This window comes from Numenius arquata, chromosome 12 (genome assembly GCF_964106895.1).
Source record: "Numenius arquata chromosome 12, bNumArq3.hap1.1, whole genome shotgun sequence".
Lineage (NCBI taxonomy): Eukaryota > Metazoa > Chordata > Aves > Charadriiformes > Scolopacidae > Numenius > Numenius arquata.
In genome coordinates this window covers 22,921,854-22,948,375 of record NC_133587.1, presented here as the reverse complement: position 1 = coordinate 22,948,375, position 26,522 = coordinate 22,921,854, and the positions used below count along the sequence as shown (strand labels likewise).

At 42.7% G+C, this 26,522-nt stretch overlaps 2 protein-coding genes across 4 annotated transcripts in view; both read left to right on the top strand.

Moving 5' to 3' along the window:
• Positions 1–14,833, top strand: part of CUBN (cubilin) — a 148,944-nt gene extending 134,111 nt beyond the window's left edge. Inside the window, exons 60-67 of the mRNA XM_074156956.1 lie at positions 7,736–7,941; positions 8,785–8,947; positions 9,375–9,583; positions 10,278–10,425; positions 10,543–10,724; positions 11,847–12,012; positions 13,881–14,116; positions 14,515–14,833. Of these exons, the coding sequence (XP_074013057.1) occupies positions 7,736–7,941; positions 8,785–8,947; positions 9,375–9,583; positions 10,278–10,425; positions 10,543–10,724; positions 11,847–12,012; positions 13,881–14,116; positions 14,515–14,622 (1,418 nt within the window). The 3' untranslated portion in view covers positions 14,623–14,833. The remainder of the gene's footprint in view (positions 1–7,735; positions 7,942–8,784; positions 8,948–9,374; positions 9,584–10,277; positions 10,426–10,542; positions 10,725–11,846; positions 12,013–13,880; positions 14,117–14,514) is intronic.
• A 2,931-nt stretch (positions 14,834–17,764) lies between these two features.
• RSU1 (Ras suppressor protein 1) overlaps positions 17,765–26,522 on the top strand; it is a 122,385-nt gene continuing 113,627 nt past the window's right edge. For 2 of the 3 annotated variants that reach the window (XM_074157097.1, XM_074157098.1), the window contains exons 1-2: positions 22,773–22,900; positions 23,127–23,238. In XM_074157097.1, coding sequence (XP_074013198.1) covers positions 23,130–23,238 — 109 coding nt within the window. In that variant the 5' untranslated portion in view covers positions 22,773–22,900; positions 23,127–23,129. Of the gene's footprint in view, positions 17,783–22,772; positions 22,901–23,126; positions 23,239–26,522 lie in introns of those variants that run through there. The other variant, XM_074157096.1, reaches the window with a different exon arrangement.

Below are 26,522 nucleotides of genomic sequence, written 5' to 3'. Positions count from 1 at the left end.
ATGACTCAGCCAAGGATCTCCTGATTATCTCTCCAGCTCTAAGGGGAGACGAGCTTTTCAGCTGCCCCTGGCTGGAAGGGACAGAGCCTGCACATACCTCTGCCATCCCTGCTGTGACAGGCAGTGCTTTGTACTTTAGTGATAAATGGAGCTTCTGCCTATTCCCATTTGGCAGTGGGGTGACCCTCTCACCCCAATTTGGGATCTCTCTGAGGCTTATGATACAAAGGCTGAGAAGACATATAAGGGCTTGGGGTTTTTATTTTTGTTTGTTTTTAAAGCATCGCCAATACCTGTCAGGAGATGTAGCTGTGACCTTATTAACAGCACATCATTTCTCCTTGGCAGCTCTCTCTCCACTGCCTCAGTAATGAAAAATATATCACATTCTAAACCACCGGAGAATGATCTAGGGGTTTTCTGAAATGCAGGTCTGCTGTCCAAGGAACCCACATGATTTTACAAGAAGCAGTTAGATGTGGTTAGATAAGCGGGTTGAGTCAGAAAGCTCTTCCTGAGCTTTCTTCTTCACACAATGCAGGCAAAACTGAAACAGCCTTGGGATAGCGGGGAACGGGGCAGGCAGAATGCCTGCTGCTTCTCTACAGCCCTGAATCCTTCAAGCTGTAGCCAGCTCTTTCTCCTCTCCTTTTTTTATACTATCTCTTGTGAGCGCTGTTATGGTTTGAGAGAACCCATAACAATCTATTGTTGTCAGACAATTATTCTATCATCACCCGATGACCCCTCCCCACCCGGAAAGGGGAATCGGGGAACACAAAGAAACACAAGGGTTGAAATATAAATAGATTTAATAGACTAAGACTAAATAATAAACAATAATACTAAAGAACCAGTATTAATCCTGGTACTGATATAAGATATACAGGAATTATACTCAGACAACTATATCAGTAGGAAGTTGTGCACTCCCAGCAGTGGATAGCAAGTATCAGACACTGGGAGCGCAATGGCTTCAGGAGGAAGGGAAGGGCTCAGGGCTCCGGCACCGGGGCAAGGAGTTGTCTGGACCCGCTGCCATCAAGGGAGAGAGAGCTACGCAGCAAACTTTTCTAATTTATTTTGGATGTGACACACATGGTATGAAATAATCCTGTTGGCCAGCCTGGGTCAAATGCCCAGGCCTTGCTCCTCCTCATCCCTGCACCTGGCAAGGCTTGAAAACACTAAAACCTTGAATCCCACAGAGCCTGGCTGGCTGTAAAGTAAATATTTTCACAAATTCAGACACTAGAGTCTTCTAAAAGTGCAATTTTCCTCAGCATTAGAAAAGTTAGTCCAGTGTCTCTCAACCCAGGAGAAGCACGCAGGAGAAATTCACATTTGCACTTTGTGAAAGAGCACTATGGTGTGCCACGGTAATTCCCATGGTGTCCCTCGTCTGCGTTACCTCAGGGCTTACGAGCTCCCGGGCTGCAATTCCACTGTGCTAGGCACTGCACAGGCAGACTGAAGCAACAATCCGCTGTCACAAAGAGATTATGATTTAAACACAAAATGAGGAAAACCAGATGGATATAGAGAGGCCAGAAGAATAGGGTTTGGCAACAATGATAAAACTAGTGTTGTAGTGTCTAAGGCAGAAGAAATGCCTCCAAAACCTTTGGCAACCATTAGGCAGCTGGAATGTGAAGCCCCTAAACGCCCTGTCCTCTGCATTGTCCTCAGTTTGCCCAGTTTTCCCCTCAAGGATCCCTACATCCTTTTTATTCAAATAAGCATTTCTATTGAATGAATATTAATCATTTTACATAGAAAAAAAAAACGTGAGTTTAGAAAAAAAATAGATAGAAAAAGGAATCTTCTCTGATATACCAGAAAAATGCATTAATAGGTAATTTACGTAAATAGTATGTACATAATAGAAATAGATTATAATCTATATGCTTTTCTTCCTGACAAAATGATCTGTAACTTACCAGATAAATTGCCTGGAGGTATCTGTCTTCCCTTATTCTATTAGCTGTGTATTGAATTACTTGTTTCCTGTTTGGAATACAATACACTAAGTGTCTATCACTAATGGGTTTACTGTTATGCTCTCCCCTAATGAAATTAAAGTGTGCTTTTAAAAAATTGATCCAGTAGAATTTTCACAGCATTTTTATGCTATTTTATTTTATTAACAAAAAAAAAAATAATTGCTTAATATAGTTCTAAGTCCAGTCCTGCTCTGCAAACTGAAAGCTTGGCTCACTCTACATTTGGGTTCTCGGTGCAGGTTTTCAGCAGTGCTCAGCACGCACAGTTGTGGCAGAAGTTTTTTTGGATTGCTCAGAATTGCTAAAAAAAAGCAGTTCTGAATGGGCAATATAAGGTGTAAAATATTGGTTTGGTTTTTCTGTTGCATAGGTCAGGGTTAGGTGTTCTTCTGTGACTCGTTTCTAAATCCTTACACCACCAGCAGTAATTCATCATGCTGATTTATGTAAATAACATTAGCACCTGCTGTAGGTGGCACCAGGCACCTGTACTGACAACAGCAGTTATGGCCTGTTGGGTGGGAAAGGACTCAGCACAGCTGAATCTCAGGGTTCCTGCATATATTTCTCCCTCCAATAAAAACATCTTAGAAGAACGTGTCCTTGACTGTGGCGCGTGAATGCTGTTGCATTTTCTCTTGTCTTTGGAAAAGCAGTAGTGATTTCACTACTGACAGAGATTTCACAGCCCATTAGGACTGGTTTCCAGGGGACTAACTCAAGATATCCAGCCCAGACTTAGAGCCTGGTGCTGCAGAGGGTCTTGCTTGAAACTCACAAGTCTTCTTGCAAAAATTTCTTTGGGCTTTTGGATATATTTCCCATTAATATTACAGATTTCAGATTCATTACATTGTCACGGCTTAACTATAAATAGCTTATTACATTAAAATAATGAATAAATTGTGGCTAATAATATCTTTTCTTGATCTTATTATAGTCTATGAAAATAAGAACATCCATAACAAGCTCAGAACATATGTTCATAAGTCACAATTCCTGGACTGTTGCTAAATGTATTTTGGAGCTCAAATATAAAAATATGCATCAGCTTGAAATCTGACTAAATTTAGAAAGGACTTCCAGTGTTGAAATACCTCTCTTCGATATCTCTGAAAAGAATACAACTGTTGAGCTAAGGGATAGTCTACAAATGCCTCAGAAATGTCAGTTATTTAATGCCTTCTCCCAAAGCAAAATAAACAGGAGTGGGTTGCATACTCAAACTGGATAGACAAGAGAAGAGGTAGACTTTTAAATATGACATTTCTGACTGATCTGAAAAAAGGTAAAAAATAATTTTCAGACATAGTGATTAAACATGACTTTGTAGGTGACTAAACAGTTAAAAGCTGAGGGGATATTCAGACTAAAGGCACTTCACACAGCTGTGGGCAAACTCTGCTTGAACCACTGTCTCAGCTTCACTAAGGCCAATGACTGCTTCAGCTGAAAATCTGTGCCCTGGTGCTTACAAACACAGGGTGAGGAGACATTTCTGATTCCCATCACAAGAGAGGTCTGCAAAGGCCTGGGCGGCTGTGATGCCAACAAGTACGCTAATACAGTATTGGAAAGTACTAGAATGAGGCCAGACTGCACGTCTGCTCCTGGTCTCTCAGATGAGCCTCAAGGAGGTGGATAGGACGGTACATACATTGCAGTTTTGCCGAACTAGGCTGGGCTTGGCACAGAGCACGTCTGGACTGTTACATTTGGGATCAACCAATAGTCTGAAAACTTGAGAATATGAACTTTGTCTGACTACATTTGTGAAATCCTGCTAAAGCAGGAGTCTGGGGCTTTTATGGTCCTAAATGTCACTGCTGGAACCATTGCCAGGCCATCAAACCCCCTTTCTGTGCAAAGGCTAGGCTGAGGACTACAAAGAGTCCTGTGCTTTCAGAAGTCTCCGCCTGAAGTGTGTCAGGCACCGTGGTCAGGGTGGGCGCTGCTGCCATGCGAAGCCCCGATGTCTGTGCAGGGATTGCCACACACAGGAACTGACCTTTACCAAGCTTCAGTATCAGCCGTGAGACAGAGTACAACAATACGACTCCTCTCTCCAGCCCTGTGTCCTTCTGAGCCTTACTGTTTGAAGCAGTGATCCAAACAAGCTATGAGCTGCTTGTTATTACAGCCACAATTAGTCCAGCCACCCCTCCGCACTGGAAATAAGACCCCTCAGAAAAGAAGCATTAGTCTTGGCAGCGTTAATCTTTGCTTATTCTGATTTTTAGTTCAGGTTAGAGAGAAGCCTAGAGTTCCCAGGGACGCTTCCAGGTGACACCAAATACGATTCAGAAATCTGGGAGAGGATTTTCGTTCCTGTTCAAGCAGAACTAGAACAGTTCTCTGAACTTTGCTGCCTTCTAGTAGATGTTTGTGATGCTCATGTAGTGAGAAGGGAAAGGGGGAAAAATTAGTTTGTTGTGTTTTGAAATGTCATTGCTTTTAGCTGTTTCTGATAGATTTAAAACTACTCGGTAGGCTTCCTTTCATAGCATCCATACCTCTATAAACGGACCTTACCTCTGGCTGTGCTTCAGAGGCAGGCAGCTTTGAAGATTCATCTTTATCTTCGTTCCATAGCTAGAGGATGTAACTCTTAACAGAAAAACATGTGCTTGCCCTCTGCTGTAATTATTTTTATTTGCCACAGGGAACCTTCAGTTCCTTCTTTCCTGAATGGTCTTTTAGTTTCATTAATGCTTTCCAATTAGTGATGACAGTGTGTGCCCTAGTTCCTCTGATAATTTGTGTTCTCTGGCAAGCTGTTTATGAGCAGAACAAGATTGCAATCTGATTTATGATGACCTTATGAATTTTATTTTAAATAAGAAACCAGAGACTGAAACAACACAGTAAGCCATGTAGTCAATCCATCTGCCCACAAACAAATTGTTCTATAAGGTAAATTTCTCACTATTTTCATCAAGTTTAGCTTTTAATATCTAGGAGGCTATTCTACAAATTAAAAGACTTCTTAGTCCCACATTTTGTCTAAATTTTAGCTATAATTTTTTTCTGGCTGTGTTAGCCAACAATAAATATCATTCCATCAATGATCACTAGCAGGTTGGATGGCTACTATTTGGCCTTCTATTCAGAAATGGTGCTGATTTTTGCAACAACGAGTTGTGTCCAGGCTAAAATTCAGTGCAATAGCATTTCTCTGAGCATGAGTTCCCTCCTATTAAGCAGCTGGTTCTTCATTTACTTGTGGGTGTTCCCTGTATCTACACAGCTTCATTATTCTGTAACTTTTAGTGGCTAAAACCAGATGTAACATTGATTAGTACTAAAAAACACCAAGATAGATATATTTTTCAACAAGGGCTGCTCTTTATTCGGCTTTATTTGCAGGGCTACTTGATATGTGGTTGGCTTCCAGTCTAGCCGTTATAAATAACGTAGTGTCCTGTAAGCACTTGACTCAACCCTGGCTGAGCCGGCTAAGCATTGTGAAAGCTAATGATGAAACCTCATCTTTATTGACTGTAAATCATACTTTTAGTTATTTTTCTCCCCTTAGATGCTATTACTGGCTATACCAGCTAGAATTAATTTTCTGATAATGAGGATTTGGCCTGTTTCTCTCTCTGTTGGGTCCATTTTATGTGCTGTACACACAAAGGTTACCCGTATCTGTACTGTCATCTGAGCTATTTTTACAGCTGCACAGCTAGCAGTGAAGTGCACCATTCCAAAGGTCCAGATCTTTGATATCCAAAAAGAGGACAATCCAAGAGCAATGAGAGCTTTCCTGTTGCGTGGCTCTGTGGCAATTCCCTGATTCCTGTTGCAATGGTCTGACGGGCATCTCTGCAACTCCAACCTTGAACAACAGGGTGAAGGGGAGCGTTGTAAGTTGTCTGACCCATATATCACTATGGACTCGACATTGCTGGGCTGGATGGTCAGACTATGATCTGTGTCTGATGCTCAGATGCTTAATGTTATGTTTCATAGATGGCATCCAAAATGCTGGGCAGCTCCAACGAGTTGTTTCAGGGGACTGAATAAATCATGCGAAAGGGTGAACCCAGACTAAAATACAGTGGAACTGCCCTCTTAGGGCCCAGGAACCCTCCTGTCTGACATTTTCCTCCTTCCTAGACTCTTTGTAAGAAGATGATTTAGTGCTCGCATTTCCCCCGCTGTTGTTCTCGGCTTCTGCAGTGGCAATGGAATGAACGCTAACGCTTTTCCAAGTCTCTGACCTCATTAGCAGCCCACAAAACTGGACTAGAGTCTATTAATTCCTGACTTTTTCACTTTGTAACAAGTTTCTTCTGGTCATTTTTAGCTATAGCGAAAACTTAAATTTCATGTTACTAGGATTTTGGTTTTAAGCAAACTTCACTTTAGGGTGGGGTTTTTCCGGCTTTGGTTGGTAGAGCAGGATGACATTTAGCCTTAGTTACTTTGGTTTAACCATTCCAGTCTCACAAGACGGGGCTGTCTCCAGCCCCGGGTTACTGACGCAATCCTGATACTTAGATGCTGATTTTTCACCAGAGTGATCTTTTGCAATACTGTAGCTCAAGCAGGGTGCAGTTTCATACCACTGCAAATATATCAGTGTGTTAAGGTTAAGTCACTGCATGTCACATGCCAGACGGGCATATTTTACGCATGCAGATGAAATTCTGAAACTCCCCTTGTGTTGTTTAGCCACAGCTGTAGCTTCTTTTGGTACCTAATTCTCCTAAAAGGATTCACTGTGGGATCCAGGCTGCCTCCAGTTCCCGCTTTGCTCTGTGCAGTTTACAAAAACTCTCTCAGACTCAAAAGCAAGAGTATGAACGATAGTTTGTGTGAATTCCTGAATTAAATAAGTGGCCAGGAGACCCCACAGAGACCGGGGAAGGAAGCATAAAGTAAATAAATTGATCAGATTTACTAGTGCAGTCCAACCTCTGTTTTTTTTTTTAAAAAAAAGAGAAATTAAAAAAAATCCCTTCAGATAGCCTGTATTTTTTGCTTGTCTGTAATTAGACACAATAACAGGCTCCTAATCTTCTAATAACTGCTTTTCTCCAGAAGTAATTTTTTTTCAATGTGACTGAAGACATCACAGGGTTCAAATTTTCATAGCGAGTTGCTACAGTAAGGGACTTAGCTCTGTACGTGGGATCCAAATCAAAAGCAGCCTGCTTTGCAGAGGGGTTGTAAGTTCCCACCACACAGAACGCTTCCAGAAGCGAATCCCTTTCAGCTAGACTCCTGAACACGAGCCTGGGTGCCAGCATCACGCTGCCAAGTTCAGTCCCCCCCAGAACGAGGTGGTGCAGCCAAAACCAGCGACTAAATTTTGAACCAGATTTTCAAAGTCAACAACCCAGTGCCCCCTGCTGTCCAAGCACTCTTACTAGCAGGTAAGAATTGCATCAAAAAGGCCTTCGAACCGCTATTCGTCTATTTAATTTCTGTCCTCTGTCATCTTATAATCCATTTTAAAAAATCTGTTGTCACGTTTTCAAAGTGGATTCCGATTTTATATTCAGCAGAAGGCACGAGCCTTTCTTAATTCGCTCGACCGGATCTGATTGTGACTCGTACCCATCTAACGCTGTTTGTGTTGAAAGCCTTTCAATCATTCGGGTAGTCCTTGCGAGACAGGGCAGTAAAATTCCGTAGCACAGAAAAACCTCTGGCTTGACATTAAAGATCTGAAGATTAAATAAATGCCAGGAATTGCTTTTTAAAAGCTTCTGCTTCTTCACCAGGACCTCAGAATGGCTGTGGTGGTTACTTGACAAATTCAGCTTATAGCTTTGGCTCTCCAGTCTCCAATGTGACCAGAAGATATGAGAAAAATCTGGACTGTGTATGGATCATAACTGCACCTGTGAACAAACTGGTCAACCTCACCTTCACTTCATTCCTGCTTGAAGCACAGTCTGCTCAGGCTTGCCGATACGATTATGTCAAAGTAAGACAGCTGTGTATTTTAACAAGAAAATAATGGTGAGATGCAATCCATTAGCCTCTCCATGAGGCTAAAAGTTAATTAACAGAAAATAGCCTCATGTGGAAATTAAATTGCTTAATATAATTTCAAATTTTTTTTTTTGGCGGGTTAGATTACTACTCCAGATAACATCCAGCCTTTTTGAAAACCAATAAGAGTTTTAACATTGTTATGGGGAAAAGCTTCTGTTCTTAAGACTGCCTGTCTAAATGTGTATTTATTTCACGGAATAGAAACAAAAGAAAACCCAAGCACTTTGAAAGTAAACACACAGACTCATGATCATATAAAATTGCTTGAAAATAATTTATAACACTTTCAATAAATAAGTCTTGATACTAAATGCTCACCTGTGAAAGCTATTTTCTTGGAGCTGAGCATAAAAAACGTAGGATAGCAGAATGCTGCTAAGCAAGATCCACCAAGGCATGTTCTTGATCCTGTTGAGCTTTAGAGATACTCAATGAAACTAGGAACGAATTCTACATTTTGGTGAATAAACTCAATCTTTCTCATTGAAAAGCACTTTGAGATTACATATAAAAATGAAAACAATTAAAATAGAATAAATTTTTGTTAGATTTGCTGAGATGGGACCAGAATGTTCCATAATGAGATTTACACTGTCCAACAGTTAATATGGCAGTGAATAATTACAGTCATCAAGAACATCCTATTAATAGCACCTACTGTGCTTTCAAGTATAAGAGACTGTAACGTCAGGAGGGCTCAGAGAACTTTATTTCTATTTATTTGTTTGTTGTGCCTAAACTATTAGTGGCTTATATACTTGTCTTCTTTCAGCTTTATGACGGAGATAATGAAAATGCCAATTTAGTTGGCACATTCTGTGGATCTACAGCGCCAGCTCCTTTTCTTTCTACCCATAACTCCTTGACTGTGAAATTTATCACAGACAATTCTGTGGAAAGAGAGGGTTTCAATGCTACCTACACCACAGTGGATCGTAAGTATACATATATACATATGCATATCTATAGTTTCTTCTAGATATAGGGCCCAGGAAGGTGCAAAGACATAGTATAGCTCTACAGAGCATCTATAAGCAAGCTAAAAGCATCACAGCTAGTCCCCAGTGCAATTCCCATCGGGCTTGGCTGGCTGCAGGGTGGCTGTCAGCCTGGAGTGCAAAACAGGAGCACCCCATCATATACACTGTTAACAAATATTCTGCTATTATAGGGAACAAACATTTATTTGAGTTTTACAACATATGTTGACACAGCATTAGCATCTGTTTCACTTAGTTTTTTTTTCTTCTAGAGAGTCACAGGTAAATACAAAAGTATATTGCCCAGTGCAGTTTTGCTCAATATTTTTCCCCAGTTGGAAAGGCTTTGACTCTATGATGCATTTATTACTATTTTACACAGGACTGTGTGGAGGAATATATAATGCAACTTCTACATCCCTGACTGCAACGTCTCCTAACTTCCCGAATGAATATCCACCATTTACTCTCTGTACTTGGGTCATTGATGCCCCTCCCCAGCAGCAAGTCAGGGTGGTGGTAGAGGCCTTCCACCTCCATTCTGGCCAGGACTGCTCCCAGAACTACCTACAGCTCCAGGACTCACCAACAGTAAGATACTTACAGTTGATAGCATTCCCCATTTACATTCAGCTCCCTTCACTCTTTGTAAAGAGAGGAGAAGCCGACCATTTGGTAATAGATTAAGTGATGATTCTGTGTCAGGCGGATATCCAAAGCATTGCTCACTGTCTCCCACTTAGGCTGTGTTAACTGGTAGACAGACCTCATGGAAGCACACCATACACACATGGAATTAGACCTAGTGAGTGTTACACAATTTTTCACAGTTGCACCAAGTAACAGAGCTGCCAAACTTAACACCCAGAAAATACTGCCCAACAGCAAGTTTTAATTAACTAGTTCTACCTCCTCCCACCCAAGAATCAGAAGACGTACTTGTGCCAAAAAGAGTGTTTATAGAAAGCCCCCCCAAAAAACCAACCTGTTTATGTCCCTTGTATTATATTATTCTAATCCTTCTTTCATTCTTATTTTGGCATGAAAATATCTGTTACATTTGATTTGTTTCTCATAATAACTTAACATAAAATTTTGAGACATTATTAAGTGATTTCCATGAGAACTTTAAAATGTGATTGTATAACTGGTATAGAAAGTCCCTTCCAACTCTAAAAAAATTCAGTGAAATTCAGTGAAAATCTATTTACCTCAAGTTCAGTAAACAGAAAAACTGAATTATATCATTAAGTAGAAGTAACTTGTGACATGTATTGAATTCCAGCACAGCCAAGGATCAGTCCATAGATTCTGTGGCACCGAAACTTTTCCAGTCCCTGAATTTTATTCTTACGATCGCACTGCCATCGTGACTTTCAAATCAGATGAATATATGATTAATAATGGAGTCAGATTTACCTATCAAGCTACAGGTAAGCTTGAAGAAATGTCTAAAAAAATCTACCTACCATTCTCTTTGTTGATTCCATACAGTAAAAAGCGATACAGAGATCTGAAATGCTTACAAGTTTCTGGTTTTCTGTCTCAAGGTTGCAGCAGAGACTATAACCAGCCATTCGGTTACCTGAAGAGCCCTGGCTGGCCTGGTCGTCACCCCAATAATATGGACTGTTCTATCATTCTACGAGCTCCCCCGAATCACACAATTTCTCTCTTTTTCCATGCTTTCAGTTTGGAGGACAGCATCCAGTGTTCACGTGATTTCCTAGAGGTATCAAGCAAGTACACATATTTTGTGGGCCTCTGTCAAAATCTGCTTAATTCTGAAGATATTAATAAGCTTGGATCAAGTCTGATCTGAACTGATATTAGGGACTAATTTATTGTTACATTTCTATGGTGATAGGTATTCAAATGCTATGGTAAGAGGTTAAACAATACACACTATAGTAAGTCCAGAACCAATGAATAAATAGTTTCATTATCAACTAACTCATCGTTACCTAGCTCTTGTTGATGTTACCCAGTTAACAGAGCAAGCCAGGATAGTTTTTAACCAATATTAAAATCTGTGCATGAGCAAAGCCATAGGCCTGAGTGCTTTCATCCCAGCAGTAGATTCTATCTGCTTCCTATTTTTCATGAAAATATTTTTTTCCAAAAAAGCATTTTTTCATTTAATAAAAAAAAAAAGAGCTCTAGAAACAAATGTAGGACACTTGCAAAGGTACTTTGCGTCAATAAAAAGCATATCCTCCTACATAATCCTCACTCTGTCCTTTCATGCTTGTTGAAGGTTTCCTCATTCACTGGCCAGTCGACAAAAATCAGATGTCTGTGGCAGAATCATCATTTGGTTCTCCTTTCATATCCTCTTTACTGTCTTAAGAAATGGATCTGAGCATCCGAATTATTGGAGCTCAGAAAAAAAAACCCCAACCCAGATTAAACCTGAGCTATGTAGTATGATCTGTATCTTAATGTGGCCAGGGAAGAGTGGTCTGCAAGGTAAAGAATTAATCTTTTCATCTGGAATATTAACATTTCTTCTGAAAAGTAAAACTTTGCTTGAATTGCAAAAGCACATCTTAGCTACTAGTCAAGTAATTTTTTGTCAGGAGATGTACCATACCATAAAATTTAGTCACCTGTTTCTGATGATACTTGTTCTGTGCAATTACTTACAAAACTCAGACACGCTGGTTAATGGTCTCTTTTTCCTTCTATACAAGAACATATAGTAGGAAGAATAACAGTATTAAAATGACAATTGTGGTAAGCATGCAAGTCACTATATAATTTGTGCTGTGCTTGCATTGCTGCATAATTGTACTAGTGTATAACTGGCATAGGGAGTTAATATTGACAATAATTTTTTTTGTGTCTCTTGAAGATCAGAAATGGGAGTGACGCGCAATCACCACTGCTTGGCAGGTTCTGTGGAAACACTGTGCCCAATCCCATCTTCCCCCAAAATCATGTTGTCTACCTTCGTTTCAAGAGTGATTTTTCAGGGGCTCGTGATGGATATGAAATTACTTGGACTTCATCATCAAGTGGTAAGGCTGTAATTACAAAGTAATGCCACTCAGCAATTTTACACAGAGGGAAAATACAAAAATGTGGATTTCTGCCTGCTCAGTTTGGGCCCTGCCTCATCAACACTTAAGACCTCCCCAGGCACCCATAGTCCACCCTCTTCAGTCACTGGAGAGAGGTAATTGTTCCTGGAGACCAGTGGGGCAAGATCCATTTTATGTGATGGAAGCAATTCCCTCTCCCTAAAGTTGACTTTAGCAACCTCAGAGGATGTAGTCCACTTAAGATGAAGATCTACCTCTTTCACTGAGAGGTCAGATAATATCAGGATCTTGGGATCCACAGAGTGGTGGTGGTGGTGGTGATTCAGCCTACTCCATTCATAGTCCAGTTGTGATACACTCTAGGATCTAGGCTCTGCTAAGCCTGAAAAAGACTGAAATTTGCCCCAAGAAAGTAACCTAACTATAATGGTGTGGTGTGATTATATAATAGACACATTCATAAATGGCTTATGAATTACCCAGTGAATAGCTGGGTAATAGTTTGTTCACGAGACTAAGTTACCGGAGGTAGGAAAGCTCATGGCCAGCTGAAAAGCACTGCGGAATAACCTTAGAGTATTGAGTGGCTTGGTGATAAAAAGGCAGGTAAAGTTCAGTATAGGAAAGTGTTGATGAAGAACATGGGCAAGAAAAAGACAATCCTAACTTTACTTACAAAATTATGGGCTCTGACTTGACTTTTTAGCACTCAGCCAGAAGATCTTGGGGATAAAATAGTTCTGTGAAAACAAGAGGTCACTGCTCACTAATAGTCAAGTAGGCTAGCACAACGCTAGGAATTGTTGGGAAAAGAAGAGAGAACAAAGCCACTGTATAAATCCATAGTTCACACACAAATTGAATGACGTGCACAGTTCTGGTCTCCTCCTCCTATAAAGAATCCAGTATAACTGGTAAAATTTCAGGCAAAAGGGCTCAACATAAAAAACGGCCTCTGTATGAGGTGCACTGAGACTTTTAAATCTGGCTAAGAAACTACTGAGGTCTATCAAATTGAGTGGTACTGGAGGGTAAATAGTGATCAACTGTTTGTTGACTTTTCCCACAGAAGAACTAGAGGCCTTCAGATAAAGGTGGGAGGTGGGAGGTTCAAAACAAGCCAAACAAAACAACTCTTCACATGGTATGCAGTTAAGCTGCTATGGGAGCTCCTTCCCATAGGATCCTACAAATTTACATGGATTCGAGGGCTACCTGGACAAGTTCCTGGAAGACATCTGATAAAGACTATTAAATAGAAAGGTGCCATGTCTGGGAGCTGTGAGCTGAAAATTCTTGGAGGCAGAGTAATCTGGGTCATGATCTGCACATGCTTACTCATACTCTGTAAACTTGCATTTCTCCCAGGGCATCTGCTTCTGCCCACTGTTGGAGATTAAATTTTGGTAAAAATGGCCTTTATTTTACTTAATATGACTGTTTTCTCTGAGTTGTTCTCTGTATTTTTTTATCAGATGAGGATTCACTACTTTTCATTCCAAAGAACAGCCAAAGAGAATTTGTCTCTAGTTGAGTAGCTGGGAACTGACCTGACCAAGGCACACATTTAAGACTTTGGTTCCTGTTTTAAAGAGTTTTGGGGGTTTTGATTTTTTAATACCCAGTGATGGTCTAATGCCCATTGCATATTCTTCTCAGGCTGCTGAAGTTAGAGCCTCAGTTTTGTCTCTTATTGGAATATTGTTCATACCCACATCCATTGTTCCAGCTCCCAGCATCTCTCTGTTTCTCAGTGCTACTGCTGATACTGTACTAATGCACTACATGATGTAGTATCTTGTGAAACCAAGTCTTCTAAGCTAATTAACAGCGTCTGTTTCCAGGATGCGGAGGAACATTATACGGCAGCACTGGCTCGTTTGCTAGTCCCAGCTACCCGGCAACTTACCACAACAACACTGATTGTGAGTGGGCCATTACTGTGCCCAAGGGAAGAATTGTCACAGTGAACTTTGATTTCATCAGCATCGATGACCCGGGGGATTGCGGTAGCAACTATCTGATCCTTTACGATGGGCCAGATGCCAGCTGTCCCCCAGCTGGGCCATACTGTGGGATGGTACGTATTGCCTACTGCCTGTGACCTTGTAAGTGGTTAAAAGGACCCTTTACTGTTTCATATTCAAGACCGTTTCTCCAATTCTGGCATGAATTCCACACAGCTGAGTGGAAGTGAAGGCATAGGCTGTATGTGGCACCTTAGAAGCCTTCCAATACAGACCTTACAGTGACATCTAGTGGGAGACATCAAGCTATTTTTCTCTGTATTTAGTTGTATTTGCAATTTAAATATTTGTAATACCCTAAGGGAGAAATGCAACAGCAGTATTTAGCCAGATCTGAGGTCACTTCCAATCTATGATGCAATTTGTGCCACGGTTTTAACTCTCTGATTGGCTTTTACAAAGGATCTTGATGTTCTATAAAGCTTTTCATTTTTCTTGTCTTTAATTTTAGGATACAAACATCGCTCCATTTACTGCTACATCTCATCAAGTCTATATAAAATTTCATGCTGAATATGTGACTTTACCATCAGGATTCCAGTTAAGCTGGACGAGCTAGAAGACTGTTTATGAGAAATACATTACCATTCCCTGCTACACTGAAGAGACTTTAGATCATAAAGCAAGTTTGAAATCCGGTTACGATAACTACAGCTGAAGTAAGGCCTTTTAAAAATTACTGTCAGTGAAGCTGTTATGAATTTAGAGTTATGTCCAAAAAATGTGATCTCCCATTGTACTGAAAATAAACTATTATCTACCCAACTGGGAAAATGAGTTTTTGCTAGTTTTTGAAACATATTTTTTATATTCTTCTACGTAATTTCAAATTTTTACATATAATGCTATAAAAAGTGAATTAGCCAGGATGAAAATTAAACACAAATTATTCAACATGAAGTTGATGAGGACCTAAATATGAAGTTTTCTTTAATTAGTTCTATAGAGTTACGGGGTTTTGTCCCAAGCATCTTTTAAAACATTAGCTAAAGTTTTATTCAAATTAGAATAAAATCAGAAATTGCTAAAAAAATGGGCCCTGTCCTACAACCACTTAGACAGATAACTTTGCTGAAGAACTTTCTGTAATGCTGGGTATAAGAACCCAGCTGAGTAAGCGCTCAAGCAGTCACTGAAGTTTAGCATGGTAAGGACATGCCGTGGTACTAAATCTTAACCACATCAAGAAGTAACATCAGGATCAGAGCTCTATATCCAATATACACAAATACTTGTGATTATAGAGTTATATCTTCAAGCTTCAAAATCTATTTTACAACTGAATAGAAAAAACGTAAGACTTTTAGTAACTACGTCACCTTCCTAGCCAACTTGTAGGCAATTTCCTACACAATTATAAAACAGATTTAACTTCAGAATAAGGCAGACATAAAAATATCAGTTGACCTTTGACTCGAACTAGTTTTTCCCCAAGCTAACACACATCATACATAAAAAATGTTGTTGACAGGGTATACAGAGGACACTGATTTCCACCATGAAACATTTGTTATCACAACCCAGAATGAATGACCAATAAATTTCCTGAATGTCACCTGTGATGGACAGGCAAGAGGAATTCACACCACAGCAAAGGAACACAGGCCTCATCAGAACTCTCACTTCATAACTATTACAAAGAGTCACTCACAGTGAAAGGAATTCCTTAACGTGATTGTTGCAATAATTAATTATGAAATGACATTAAAGTGTTAATGTCAGTTCTAACAAAATCTAGGAACTCTTTGAAGATTTCCCAGTGAATGCTGAAGAAACCATCATTCCACAACATACAAGACTTGAGAGTGTCTGAGAAGCCATCCTGGTTAAAATAAAATGTAGACAACACAAATCAGACAAAAAGGGCAAAAAGGTAGATGGCAAGTTATAAAATACAACTCAAAATCATCTGGTAATAAGTTAGAGAGAAACCTGTGGACTCCCACTGGCCAAGAGAATTAGACGTAAGCCAGCATTTTAGAATTCTCCAAGGACTAAGAAAAACCTAGCTTATGTACAGGTGATACTGCTGCTAACATGCTGAAGTATAACATGGAAAAATGAGAAATACCTGTATTTGGATCAAACTAGGAGACATCTATGTCTTACTGAGCTGCTGGCAGAACAGGCAGTTCTTCTAATAAGGAATGACATAAAAGACCACACAGTCAACGTAAACATTTTCAGATTAATGGTCCAGAAAACTTTTGTTGAGTTTCAACCAAACTGACGATGCAGTCTTTGCCTGTAAAGTTTATTAAACACCTCATAAAGGGGATAGCAAGCAGTAAAGAAAACAAACATCTGAACTGCCTGGAGATAAAGCTACAAAATTAGCTCTAAAGATAGTAGTGTGTAAGACACTGCAAGTACAACCAAGCACGGCTTCAGCTGTTTGCCTGCAGAGATCAGGAGGAGTTTATTTCTTCCGTGTGGATGGCTGCATCATGGGGCTTTGTGAACGTCCCTTGTGGTTTTGACCTTCCTGTGAATCACCATGGACTTGGTGCAGCTGGTGCAGGGCAGGGAATCCCCTCAAGATCTGGCTGCTGTCTCTTGCCACTAGGTGGCTGGTCAGGGAAGCATCAGAGTTTGGGCAAGAATTGGCTTGACAAGACCATCGTCACTTTCTGCACTTTACCAGCCTGAAGCAGAGCTCATCTGGAAGCCAGAGGTGAAAGGGAAGGAGATGTCTCCCTGCTGCTGCAGCTGTGCTCTGCAGGACATTTCATCTCTCTTGTTAAAAGTGGATCACGCCCTGATGGACAATGAGTTCTCAGGGTAAACCTTGGCCTTGTCAGGAGTAGGACAGAGCATAAAATGGCAAACAGTAGAAACCTGTACATGGTTTTAATGAATGACATTCACTAGTGGCTTTTTGAGATTGGTATCAGCCACGTGTCATACAGTTTATGGACACAAAGTTGAGTTCCCCCAGGACACCCCTGTCCCCCGTGCTGAGGCTGGCCTACTGTTGGCTTAGTGAGCAGTACGTAGATGTGATCTGGTGACCTGGGACAAGCGTGAGGCCATTCTGGTGACACAACCCTTGGCCTCAATCTCTAGAGGGGAGCTGCAGTTAAACTGATTAGTTTGCTGAAATCTGTACTTCAAAAAGATTGATTTCGCTAAGGGAGAAAGCATGTTTCACTTCAAAGCAGATTAAAGATTTTTGGACGGTTTTTTGATACGCTACATACATATTTGCTCTTGGCATGACTTTCTGTCACAATGTCAAGTTTTATGGAATTATTGAACTTTGCAGAAGAAAAGACTAAAAAACACTATGAATGGGAGAAAGATAAATTTGTAAGTTGTTTTTTTTTAAATCTAGCAATAACTTGACGCATCTTTAAATGTTAGAAATACTCCATACCTGTGCATAATTTTATATAAAAATTAGTAAAATGCATGAGGTTCTTTAGAAAAAAAAAGATGAAAGTCCAGCAGAGAATTTGTGCTTATGAAGAGTGTTGAATGAAGCTGCTGGTACAAGGTTCAATTGATCTAGCCCAACTGACTCTCGCCAAAAATAGTCAAAGTCTAAAATTAGAGTAAATTATCAAACCCATTCTTTAAAAAAACAGGAACAAAAAAACCCACTGCTGTCCTCTAACATTTTATATGAGGAACCACAACAGAAATACCACTGCAGAAGTATTAAAGTGGAGGTCCTTAGAGGAGAGGGCTGGTGCTAAGCCATGTTTCTGTCTTGGAAGGTAAGGAGTTATTTAAAACACTTGCTTCAAAATGAATGTACAGCAGAAGCAAACTGGAACAACTAAACAGGTAATTTAAAAGGATTTTTTTCCATGAAACTTCTATGTGTTTTTTGCAGTGTACAATTCAAAAGACAAAATGTGGGTTTAATAAGATTCATGGCTTCATCTCACAATACTGCCATGAATATCCTCGCTTTTCTATGCGTGTTGCTGTCTGTTTTATAGATAATGTTGTAGCTGTGAATGCCGTGTGTCCGTGTATAATACCTGCCTGACTACAACCAACCTCCCCGTCAGTGACAAAGCACAGATAATGAATGTGCATGTTTTCCCTTCCTAGAGCCTGCATGTTTTCAACTTGCATGTAAATCTTCTTCTGCATGTTACTATACATACTCATTTTTATATAAAGGCATACTTTATGAGACAGCTATATACAAATGGTAAGCACTCTCAAGACTAGGATTTGGAGAATAAGCACTAAAAGGTTCATAAAAGTATTTTTTAATTGCCCTTCCCATGTGGCAGGGCTATTATTTATAAACAATAAATGAGAAGCAATACTACAATGAGATTGTTTGGACTACAGTTACTTGAAGTCAAGGAGAGAGAAGACATACAGCTAAAATGCTAGAAATCGTGGTGTTGGTCAATTTAAAACACTAGCTAATTTTAGTTAAATTTACATAGCAACTTTGACAGTTTTCACTCAGCTCATAAAGCAAAGGAGGAGGTGTCTCAGTTTCTCACAGTAACCCGAGATAAGTGTCCTAGGCACCAGAATTAACATATTTAGTGTAGTTATTTTTCTCAGCTGCCAAACCAAAACAGTCCAGAATTATTGTGCAGTCCTGATTAAAATGTAATGTAACAAAAATTCATAGCATTGACTCCTGTTCATAATGACAACAGCAGCAACAACACAGGATTACTAACAAATAAATTGTTGAGATGTTTATTAGCTGATAATAAAAATAGAGGCCAAATTCTAGAAGTTTGCTTTTATAAGGCAAAGATCAGCAAAATAAATATCGTGTGCCAGTTATCACCCGTAACGACTGTAATGTTGATGGACATTTTTAGTAGCTGTGCCTAGCAGTACACATCTGGTTCTGTGGGTGCATGTTGCTGTTGTATCGTTCTGATATCGTACACTAACCCTGCATTAATGTTAATAATAATTAAAAGCTCTGAAAGCTTTTCTCGGAGGGGAAATCAAAAAGGATAAAAACTAGAATAATAATGTAAAACCTCATTTCCTTGGTTACAGGAACCACCTAGGACAGCCAGAGCAAGGGCAGTGTCAGGGTAGCTCATCCCCTTGCTGCTCCCTACTGCAGCCATAGGAACTGGTGGGAGGCACATCCAGCTGGAGTGGGCTGCGGACAACCAGTGCAGGGAGCCACTTCTCCCTCTTCTTCCCACCAGACGGCAGCCCTGGCCCTGCCATACAGTCCTGGCCATACACCTGCCTCCTAGTCACCTCCTTCAGCCTGCTGTCCCGAGGACAGAAGGCACATGCCAGCCTCTCCAAAGAATTCAGGTGTTCACTCCGCAAACATTTAAGCAAAGTGACAGATTCAGAACAAATCTGACAGACAGCAAAGATATTTTATAGTTGTTTCATACGCAAAAAATCAGTAGCTGGATTGAACTGCCAGACCTAAATTGGAAAAGCCTGCAGTGTGAGCTCAACTGCCACACATGTGGAGAGGGCTCCAGTGGTCAGTCGCCAGACACAGGCTGGCCAGCCTCTGGCTGGAGGTATAGAGAGATCTGAGGATATTTGGGCTCAAAGGGGTTACGGAAGAACTGGATGTACTCGGAAGAGGTGGTAGGGGACAAGAGAGGGGAGATGGGGTTACTGTAGTGGCATAGGCCCTCTGCAGGAAATTACTCTTCGTGAGGATGACTGCTCATGGAACAACCTGAAAATTAAGTTTTCAAGATCAGGGAGTGACCTGAGCCTTAGACAGTGTGGCATGTGTACTTACTGTCCCACCCCTTCTCATCCAATTGATGTTTAGTGCTTCATGAGGGGCTGAGAAGCTTTAAAACGAAGCTGCTTGACAATAGCTCCTCTTTGCCAAATCCAGTGCAGACCTGACCAGGGTATTAATTAGAGATGAAAGGTTTCCTAAAGCAGGAGCCAAGGAAGGTGTGAGTGAGTGATGAACACAAGAGGATAATCAATTTTACCATCAAGGAGGATGGTAAAAATACCCTGCAGTCCTGACAAAAGGGACTAATGGCAATACGTTCATTAATCTGGGAGTAATTAAATACTTCTATGGTAGGGGTAGAATGTGGTCATCCAGACCGTTTGCAATGTAATATGCTATTCTTTTGATCACTGCATAAATGCGGCAGTGAGAAGCCAAGTGAGCTTCTCATTAACCATGAAGAGACCATTTTGTGAGTATCTTGTCACAGTCACATGTACTTTCTTGGAATAAGCAAGTTGGGACCGTGTTTTATAGGCAATGAATCTACCTAAGCCTTTGCTACTAAATGAAGCCTGCAATGGTTCTCCATGAAACAGCAGACATGCTGGCACCTAGGTCTTTGGGACAACTGACTGGTGGCAATCAGGGCAATTTCTTAGACAGGAAAGGGATTCGGATTCATGTTCCTGCGGACAAAAAGGAAGTGTACATCTGAGGGACCCTGTGTTCTCCTGAGCAATCCAGATAAAAGGAAGTTCTTCCAGCTGTGTTTTCTAAGAAACAGCCTGTAGCTTCAGGAAAGGAGGTAGTAAACACCATTTAGGGATAAACATGCTACAATTCTGCAACCCAGAATTAAATCCTTACATTCCTAAAAAGGAAAAGCTCTGTTTAAGCAGAAACTGCTGCTCGAGCATTCACACACCATTCATGGTGTCGCACAAACACACACACTTACTCTTGGGCGTACTTCCTCCTTCTTCAGGCCTCTACCATAGGTTTCCCGCAGCAGAGTCTCAGGCGTCAGATTTTATAAAATAATTAATTTAACTGAAAGGTACAGCAGCAAGGACAGCCTGGGCTGGGTGCCTCCAAAGAGAAGGACCCCGAACAAAGAAATCCCTGGGCAATTATATCCTTGTGATCTATACACCTGCTCCTCATACACTGTGTGAGCCGATGCAGGCAGCACGAAGGAACAACCACAAAACCACGGATGAAAGGCGAAGAACCAATTTAAGCTTGATACCTCATGGATCTGGGAATCTCCGAAGCACCACCCGAGTAGAAGCATGCAAGCAGGGAACGCAGGCACCGCAGAGCAAGAGGGAGTTCATATTAGCAAGAGAGTCCTTGTTAGCAAGGGAGTGAGAGAGTGAGAGCTCACACTTGCTATTCTGGCCTGTATTTCAAGGATTCAGGCAGGCAGAGGTTTCCACTGTGCTTTGATCTTTTCAACAGCAAGGCAGGAATCTCAGGCATGTTCGATAAGGTGCCCCTGAGTCCGTCCCAGGCCAATGTTAACTAAGTGCAGATGTTCTACTTGTTGAGGACACAAAACTAAACAACAGTTAGTGTTATGCATGTGTTTTCCACACCCCACGTACGAGTCACTCGAGCGTGTTTACAGTCCTAAAGTTGCACCTCCAGCAGTGTTCCTCATTTGCTGGTTTGGCATTTGGCTGGTTCATCTAGGTTTCTGTGGATATTATTTTTAGGCTTTTAAGTAACACCATGCAGCGCATAGGGAGCACATATACAAAACTCAGGGCTGTGGCACTGAATGGGTAGCCTGGCCTTAGGTCATTTCACAGATTTTCACAGTCATTAACTGCTCTGAGCTTCCATGTCTGTTGAATGACCTTAAGTAGGAGCTTCTTAACTCGTATCAAAGGTGTTATATGCACGAACACATTCTGAGCAGTAAGGCTGTAACTCCAACATCATAGTGACAAGGTCAGTTAAAAGCGCCCAGAACCTGGGCCCAGCCTCGTGACTTGTTTTGCACCTAGAGCTGACTAGAAAAGCCACCAAGACACTGGAAGAAATGGAAATCACTGGTTCAACGAGCCCAATTTTTCTGCGATAACGTCTTTTACCCTAGGTAGCCTTTGCCAAACTTCAGAGTGAATTCTGAAACCCTACTTGGTCACTTTTTAGGGAGCCTGAGCTTTCCAGCTCTGTGGCTCTGCAGCTCCTCCTGTCTCCTGTTGCTGGTGTCTGGGGCATGGAGGTGCCCACCCGCCCTGAGCACATCCCTGATGGCTCCCAGGCCCCACCAGGGCACAGGGAGCCCGTGGGACATGGCACCTGGATCCATGTCTCCTCTGTGCAAAATGGCACAGCATCCGCCACAACCCATCTTCTTGGGTTCATGTCTGTGAAATGCTTTCCGGGTGCCAAAGACGCAGGATCTGGTGCTCAGGTTGTGTTTTGAAGTCAGCTGTGGGCCCATTCGCCACTTACACCCACCCAGAAGTACCAGCACCCACAGGCGCCTGTTCAGGGAGGCCTCCACCCGGGCAGCAGCACTAACGAGGACGAGTTTCCCCTCATAACTTCTCAACTCCAAGCAAGGCACACCATTTTATCGAGCCCACAACGGCGGTGGATCCCTCCAGGCCGCACCCAGGCCCTCCGCGGTGCCTGACAAGGCGCCGCAACACCCTCTCGCGGGGGCTGCACCCCTCTACTGGGCAGAGGCTACGCCTGGCGGTGGCACGCAGCTGTCCGCGGACACGCTCGGCGGGAGCTTGCCCAGCCAAGCCCGCCAGGCCCTGCAACTAGCCAACGGCCAGAACCGTGCTCTGTGGGCACAGCCCGGAACATGGCGGCGACCAGACCCCACCGCTGCGCATGCGCCGGAGCCGCACCCGCCCCAACACACCATCTCTGCCTGCGGCTTCACCCGCTATCACCTACGGGGTGCGCTTATTGGCCAGCGAACCTTCCTCCGGAGCCTCCAGCCAATGGCTGGCGGGCCTGTAGCAGAGGGGGCGCGCTGATTGGCCCGGCGCCTTCGCAGCGGTGGGTGGAACGGTTCGCCGGGCGGTAGAAGGCGAGGGGCGGGCAGTAGCGGGCCTGTGCCACAGGGCGGGGGAGGTGGCGGGGCGGGTGTGTGTGTGCAGCCACCCTCAGGCTACCCAGCGTCCCGCCGCGGCATCGCACGGTGAGTTGCCCTGGGGGCAGTCAGCGGGACCTGTCCATCGCCTGGGGGCGGGAGGGCGGTCGGCATCCTGGTTGGAGCTCCGCTGGGCTGGAGGGGGGACGGGACGGGACCCCCTGGCGGCGCGGGCGAACTCGCTGTCCTCTCAGGGAGGGGGCTGTCCCCGCGGCGCCCCCGGAGGGCTCTACTCCCCCTGCCCGCCTCACGAGTCCGTTTCTGCCCCGCTCAGACCATGTCCAAGTCTCTGAAGAAGATCGTGGAGGAGAGTAGGGAGAAGAACCAGCCCGAGGTGGACATGTGCGACCGCGGCATCTCCAGCATGCTGGACGTGCCCGGCCTCTGTGAGTACCGGCGGCGGGCGGGCTGTGCGCGGAAACTTCCTTATTTGTCCCGGGGCCGCCGCCGGCCCTGGGCGCGGGGGGAGCCGGGCCGCCCCGCCCGGGCTGCTGCCCCGGCCCGGGCCCCCGCTGTGCCGGGGGTGCCCTGAAGCGTCGGGGGCTTTGGGGCAGATTCGTCGGTAGGAGGAAACGGTGCGGCTCCCGGCAGCACCGTAACGAGCCGTGGGTGTGTTCGGGAGAGCCCCCGCTCCGCTGCACGGGGGAGACCGGCGGGGGTCTGGGACTGGCGCCCTTCTCTCCCCCATTATCTCTGCCTGTGCACCGTCTGCCACCCTCAGTCCTCCCAGTCTCTAACTGCTGCCGTTCTGGCACTGGAGCGATTGGGAGGCTTTGCCTCCTGCCCGTCCCTGCCTCTCCGTCCTACTGAAGCAAAACCGCCGGCCAAGTAGCATCTCCGCTGGTTTTTGAAAGGCATAGGGTGGCATCAGGGCTGGAGCTGGGCACAGCTGGTCTCTGGAGGAGAGTGAGGTAATGCTGTTTAACAGATAGATACAGCAGGATCATACTTTGGATATTGCATGTGCTTCCAGAATTGTGACAGTATTTTGTTACTGGTATGTTGCATTTACAGCAAACGCAAGGTACCGATAACAACAAAGTGTCACAGTTCTGGGAAACTTGTAAATGAAGAGCAAGGCAGGTGACTTGGGAGCCTACAGGAAAGTTGGAGAGGGACTTTTACAGGGGCATGTAGTGATAGGATGAGGGGTAATGGTTTTAAACTGAAAGAGGAGAGATTTAAATTAGATATAAGGAAGAAATTTTTCACTATGAGGGTGGTGAGGCACTGGAACAGGTTGCCCAGGGAAGTTGCAGATGCCTCATCCCTGGAAGTGTTCAAGGCCAGGTTTGAGCAACCTGGTCTAGTGGGAGGTGTCCCTGCCCATGGCAGGGGGGTTGGAACTCGATGATCTTTAAGGTCCCTTCCAACCTGAACCATTCTGTGCCTCTATGTTATGGTACAGCTGATACATAGTAAGCTGAAGTTTTGGCTGGCTGTAGTGTGCCACAGGCTGAAATTTTCCTTTATGTGATGTAATGAGAAAAAAGCAAAGTCTAGAACAACCACCATACTTGAAACTCTAACTGTATCCTGGTTTAGCTCTTTACTATGTTTGTTAAACTTGATAGCAAACAGGAGCAAGTGTATGTAGCTTTTCTTTACATGATGGAAATGTATGGCTCGCTACCAACTCGTCATTGTCTGCAGAGCTGGGAGCAGACCAAAGTATCTTCACTCGCATCAGTGTTCTGCTAAATTAGGTTCTGTACTTAAGCCTTCATCCTTTACTGATTCTTTTCCTGCTTCCGAGTTGTGTGTGGGATTTCAGGAAGATTACATTGTCAAGCCTGTGTATATCAAGTCACGTTGAAGAGAAAGCTTCACTGTATTTGTAGCTGTTTGAGACAAAGTAGTGTTTAGCTCCCATTAACTACAGACCTGTTTTCAGAACTATGCTTATCCCTTTCAGATAAACCAATACATTAAGAGTATGGGGCAATATTTTGTCAAGTGGACTTGGTGCCTATTAACAACACTAAGGTATATAATTAATTACCAGCTTTGATCTTTCAGGCAGGGGAAAAAGAGTAATGCTGAAGCATATCAGTAACGCTAAAATAAAAAAAAGCTTTTCTCATACAAACACTGTTTTGGGTTGGTTGTGCAGGCAGGGTTAGGGACCACACTGTGGGGCACTGGTCCACAGGTGGTCCCTGATATCAAGTTGCTAATTAAGTATCTGAAGCTTGTTTGGCAGGGAGCTTCCTAGATGAAGTGTAGACTTGTGGTACCCGGGTTACACTGCATCAGAGCAGTCTGGGTGCAGGTACTCTTGGTGCAGATCGCATGACTGGATTTAGCATGGGGATTTGGGGCTTTCTTCTATTTGGGGTGGAAGTTAGGGGAGGGAGAAATGATGGGAAATGACTGGTTTCTGTTCAGTTAATTGAGACCTTCTTGCTTTTTCAGTTACTCTCTACTGTGGCAGAGAAGGCATTGTAAGTTGGGATTGGTTTGGGATTTTTTTTTTGTCATCAAGTTATTTGGCCCTTTCCATTAGGAGAATGAATGACTTAATTCAAATATGCCTTTAAAAAACTAATGAATAGGTGTTACCTCTGAAATTTAGGTCTTGGTTTGAGAAAATGTTAAACATGCTTGTTTTGTAACCCTGTCATCTGACTCCTAATTGGTGATCTCTTCCTAGTACAGATTGGGTGTTCTGGGTTTTTCCAGTGCTCAGGACTGGCAGGGAAGTTAAGTGAGTCTGACCTGGTGCCTTCCTGTCTTAAACTAGCTTAGACCGAGAGGCTTGGGAACCTCTACATCTCTTCCCACTTTTGTGTTTAATAAAGAGAGAGTGGAGTTACCAGCTTGTATATAATGTGGTGTTCAGATTCACAAAGAAAAGTTCAGTAGTCCCTGAGCTGCTGCTTGCTCAGGAGTTCATTAATATCATTAGAAGTTGAGTTCTATTTTAAGAATATTCTTCCAACTCAGGCACTTCTGTGTTTTGTACTAGTGACTTAAAGTACAAACTAGAACTGTGCTACAGGCTTTCAGAGCATCTGAATTTTTGAGAATTTGGGAAATGTAAGGTGAGAACTCTTTTCAGAGATGCTCTGTAGGGAAAAAAAAAAATCATTTGAGACGATGTTCCTTGGTCTAGGTGTTCTGTGCTGTAGCTCATCATACTAATGCAAAGACCATGTGCAACAGTTTTAAACTTTAAAAGCTTTCCTTATTACTCTGGCATGGGATAAAACAAATGTTATACCATTTGTGAGCACATCTATACTATATTTGTGCATCCATACATGAATAGTTTTAAAAAATGCCTTGCCCTGTGGAAGTGTTCTAATGTGTTGTTTGTTTGTTTTTTTTTTTAATTCCATATTGTGACATAAATAGATCATATTTGTTTACAAAGCACCCGGTATGGACAGGTAGTGGTGGAGAGCATCAGTAGGCATCCTGTAGAGTGAACAGTCGGGTTCAGCAAGTAGGACATGATGTGGCCTTTCTGTAGTCTGATGGCTAGAGCATTTGTTGGTAGGATTTTCAGCAGCCATCCACAGTTATGGAATTGTTCTTGAAGTAGGGACCAGTCTCTAATCTCTGATTTATTTTCTTTAAGTGATCGATATGGGGAAGCTATGAATTAAGGAATTATTTTGCCCAAATTACAGAGCAGCAGATGTCTCAAGTTGTCTTGTTGTCAGGG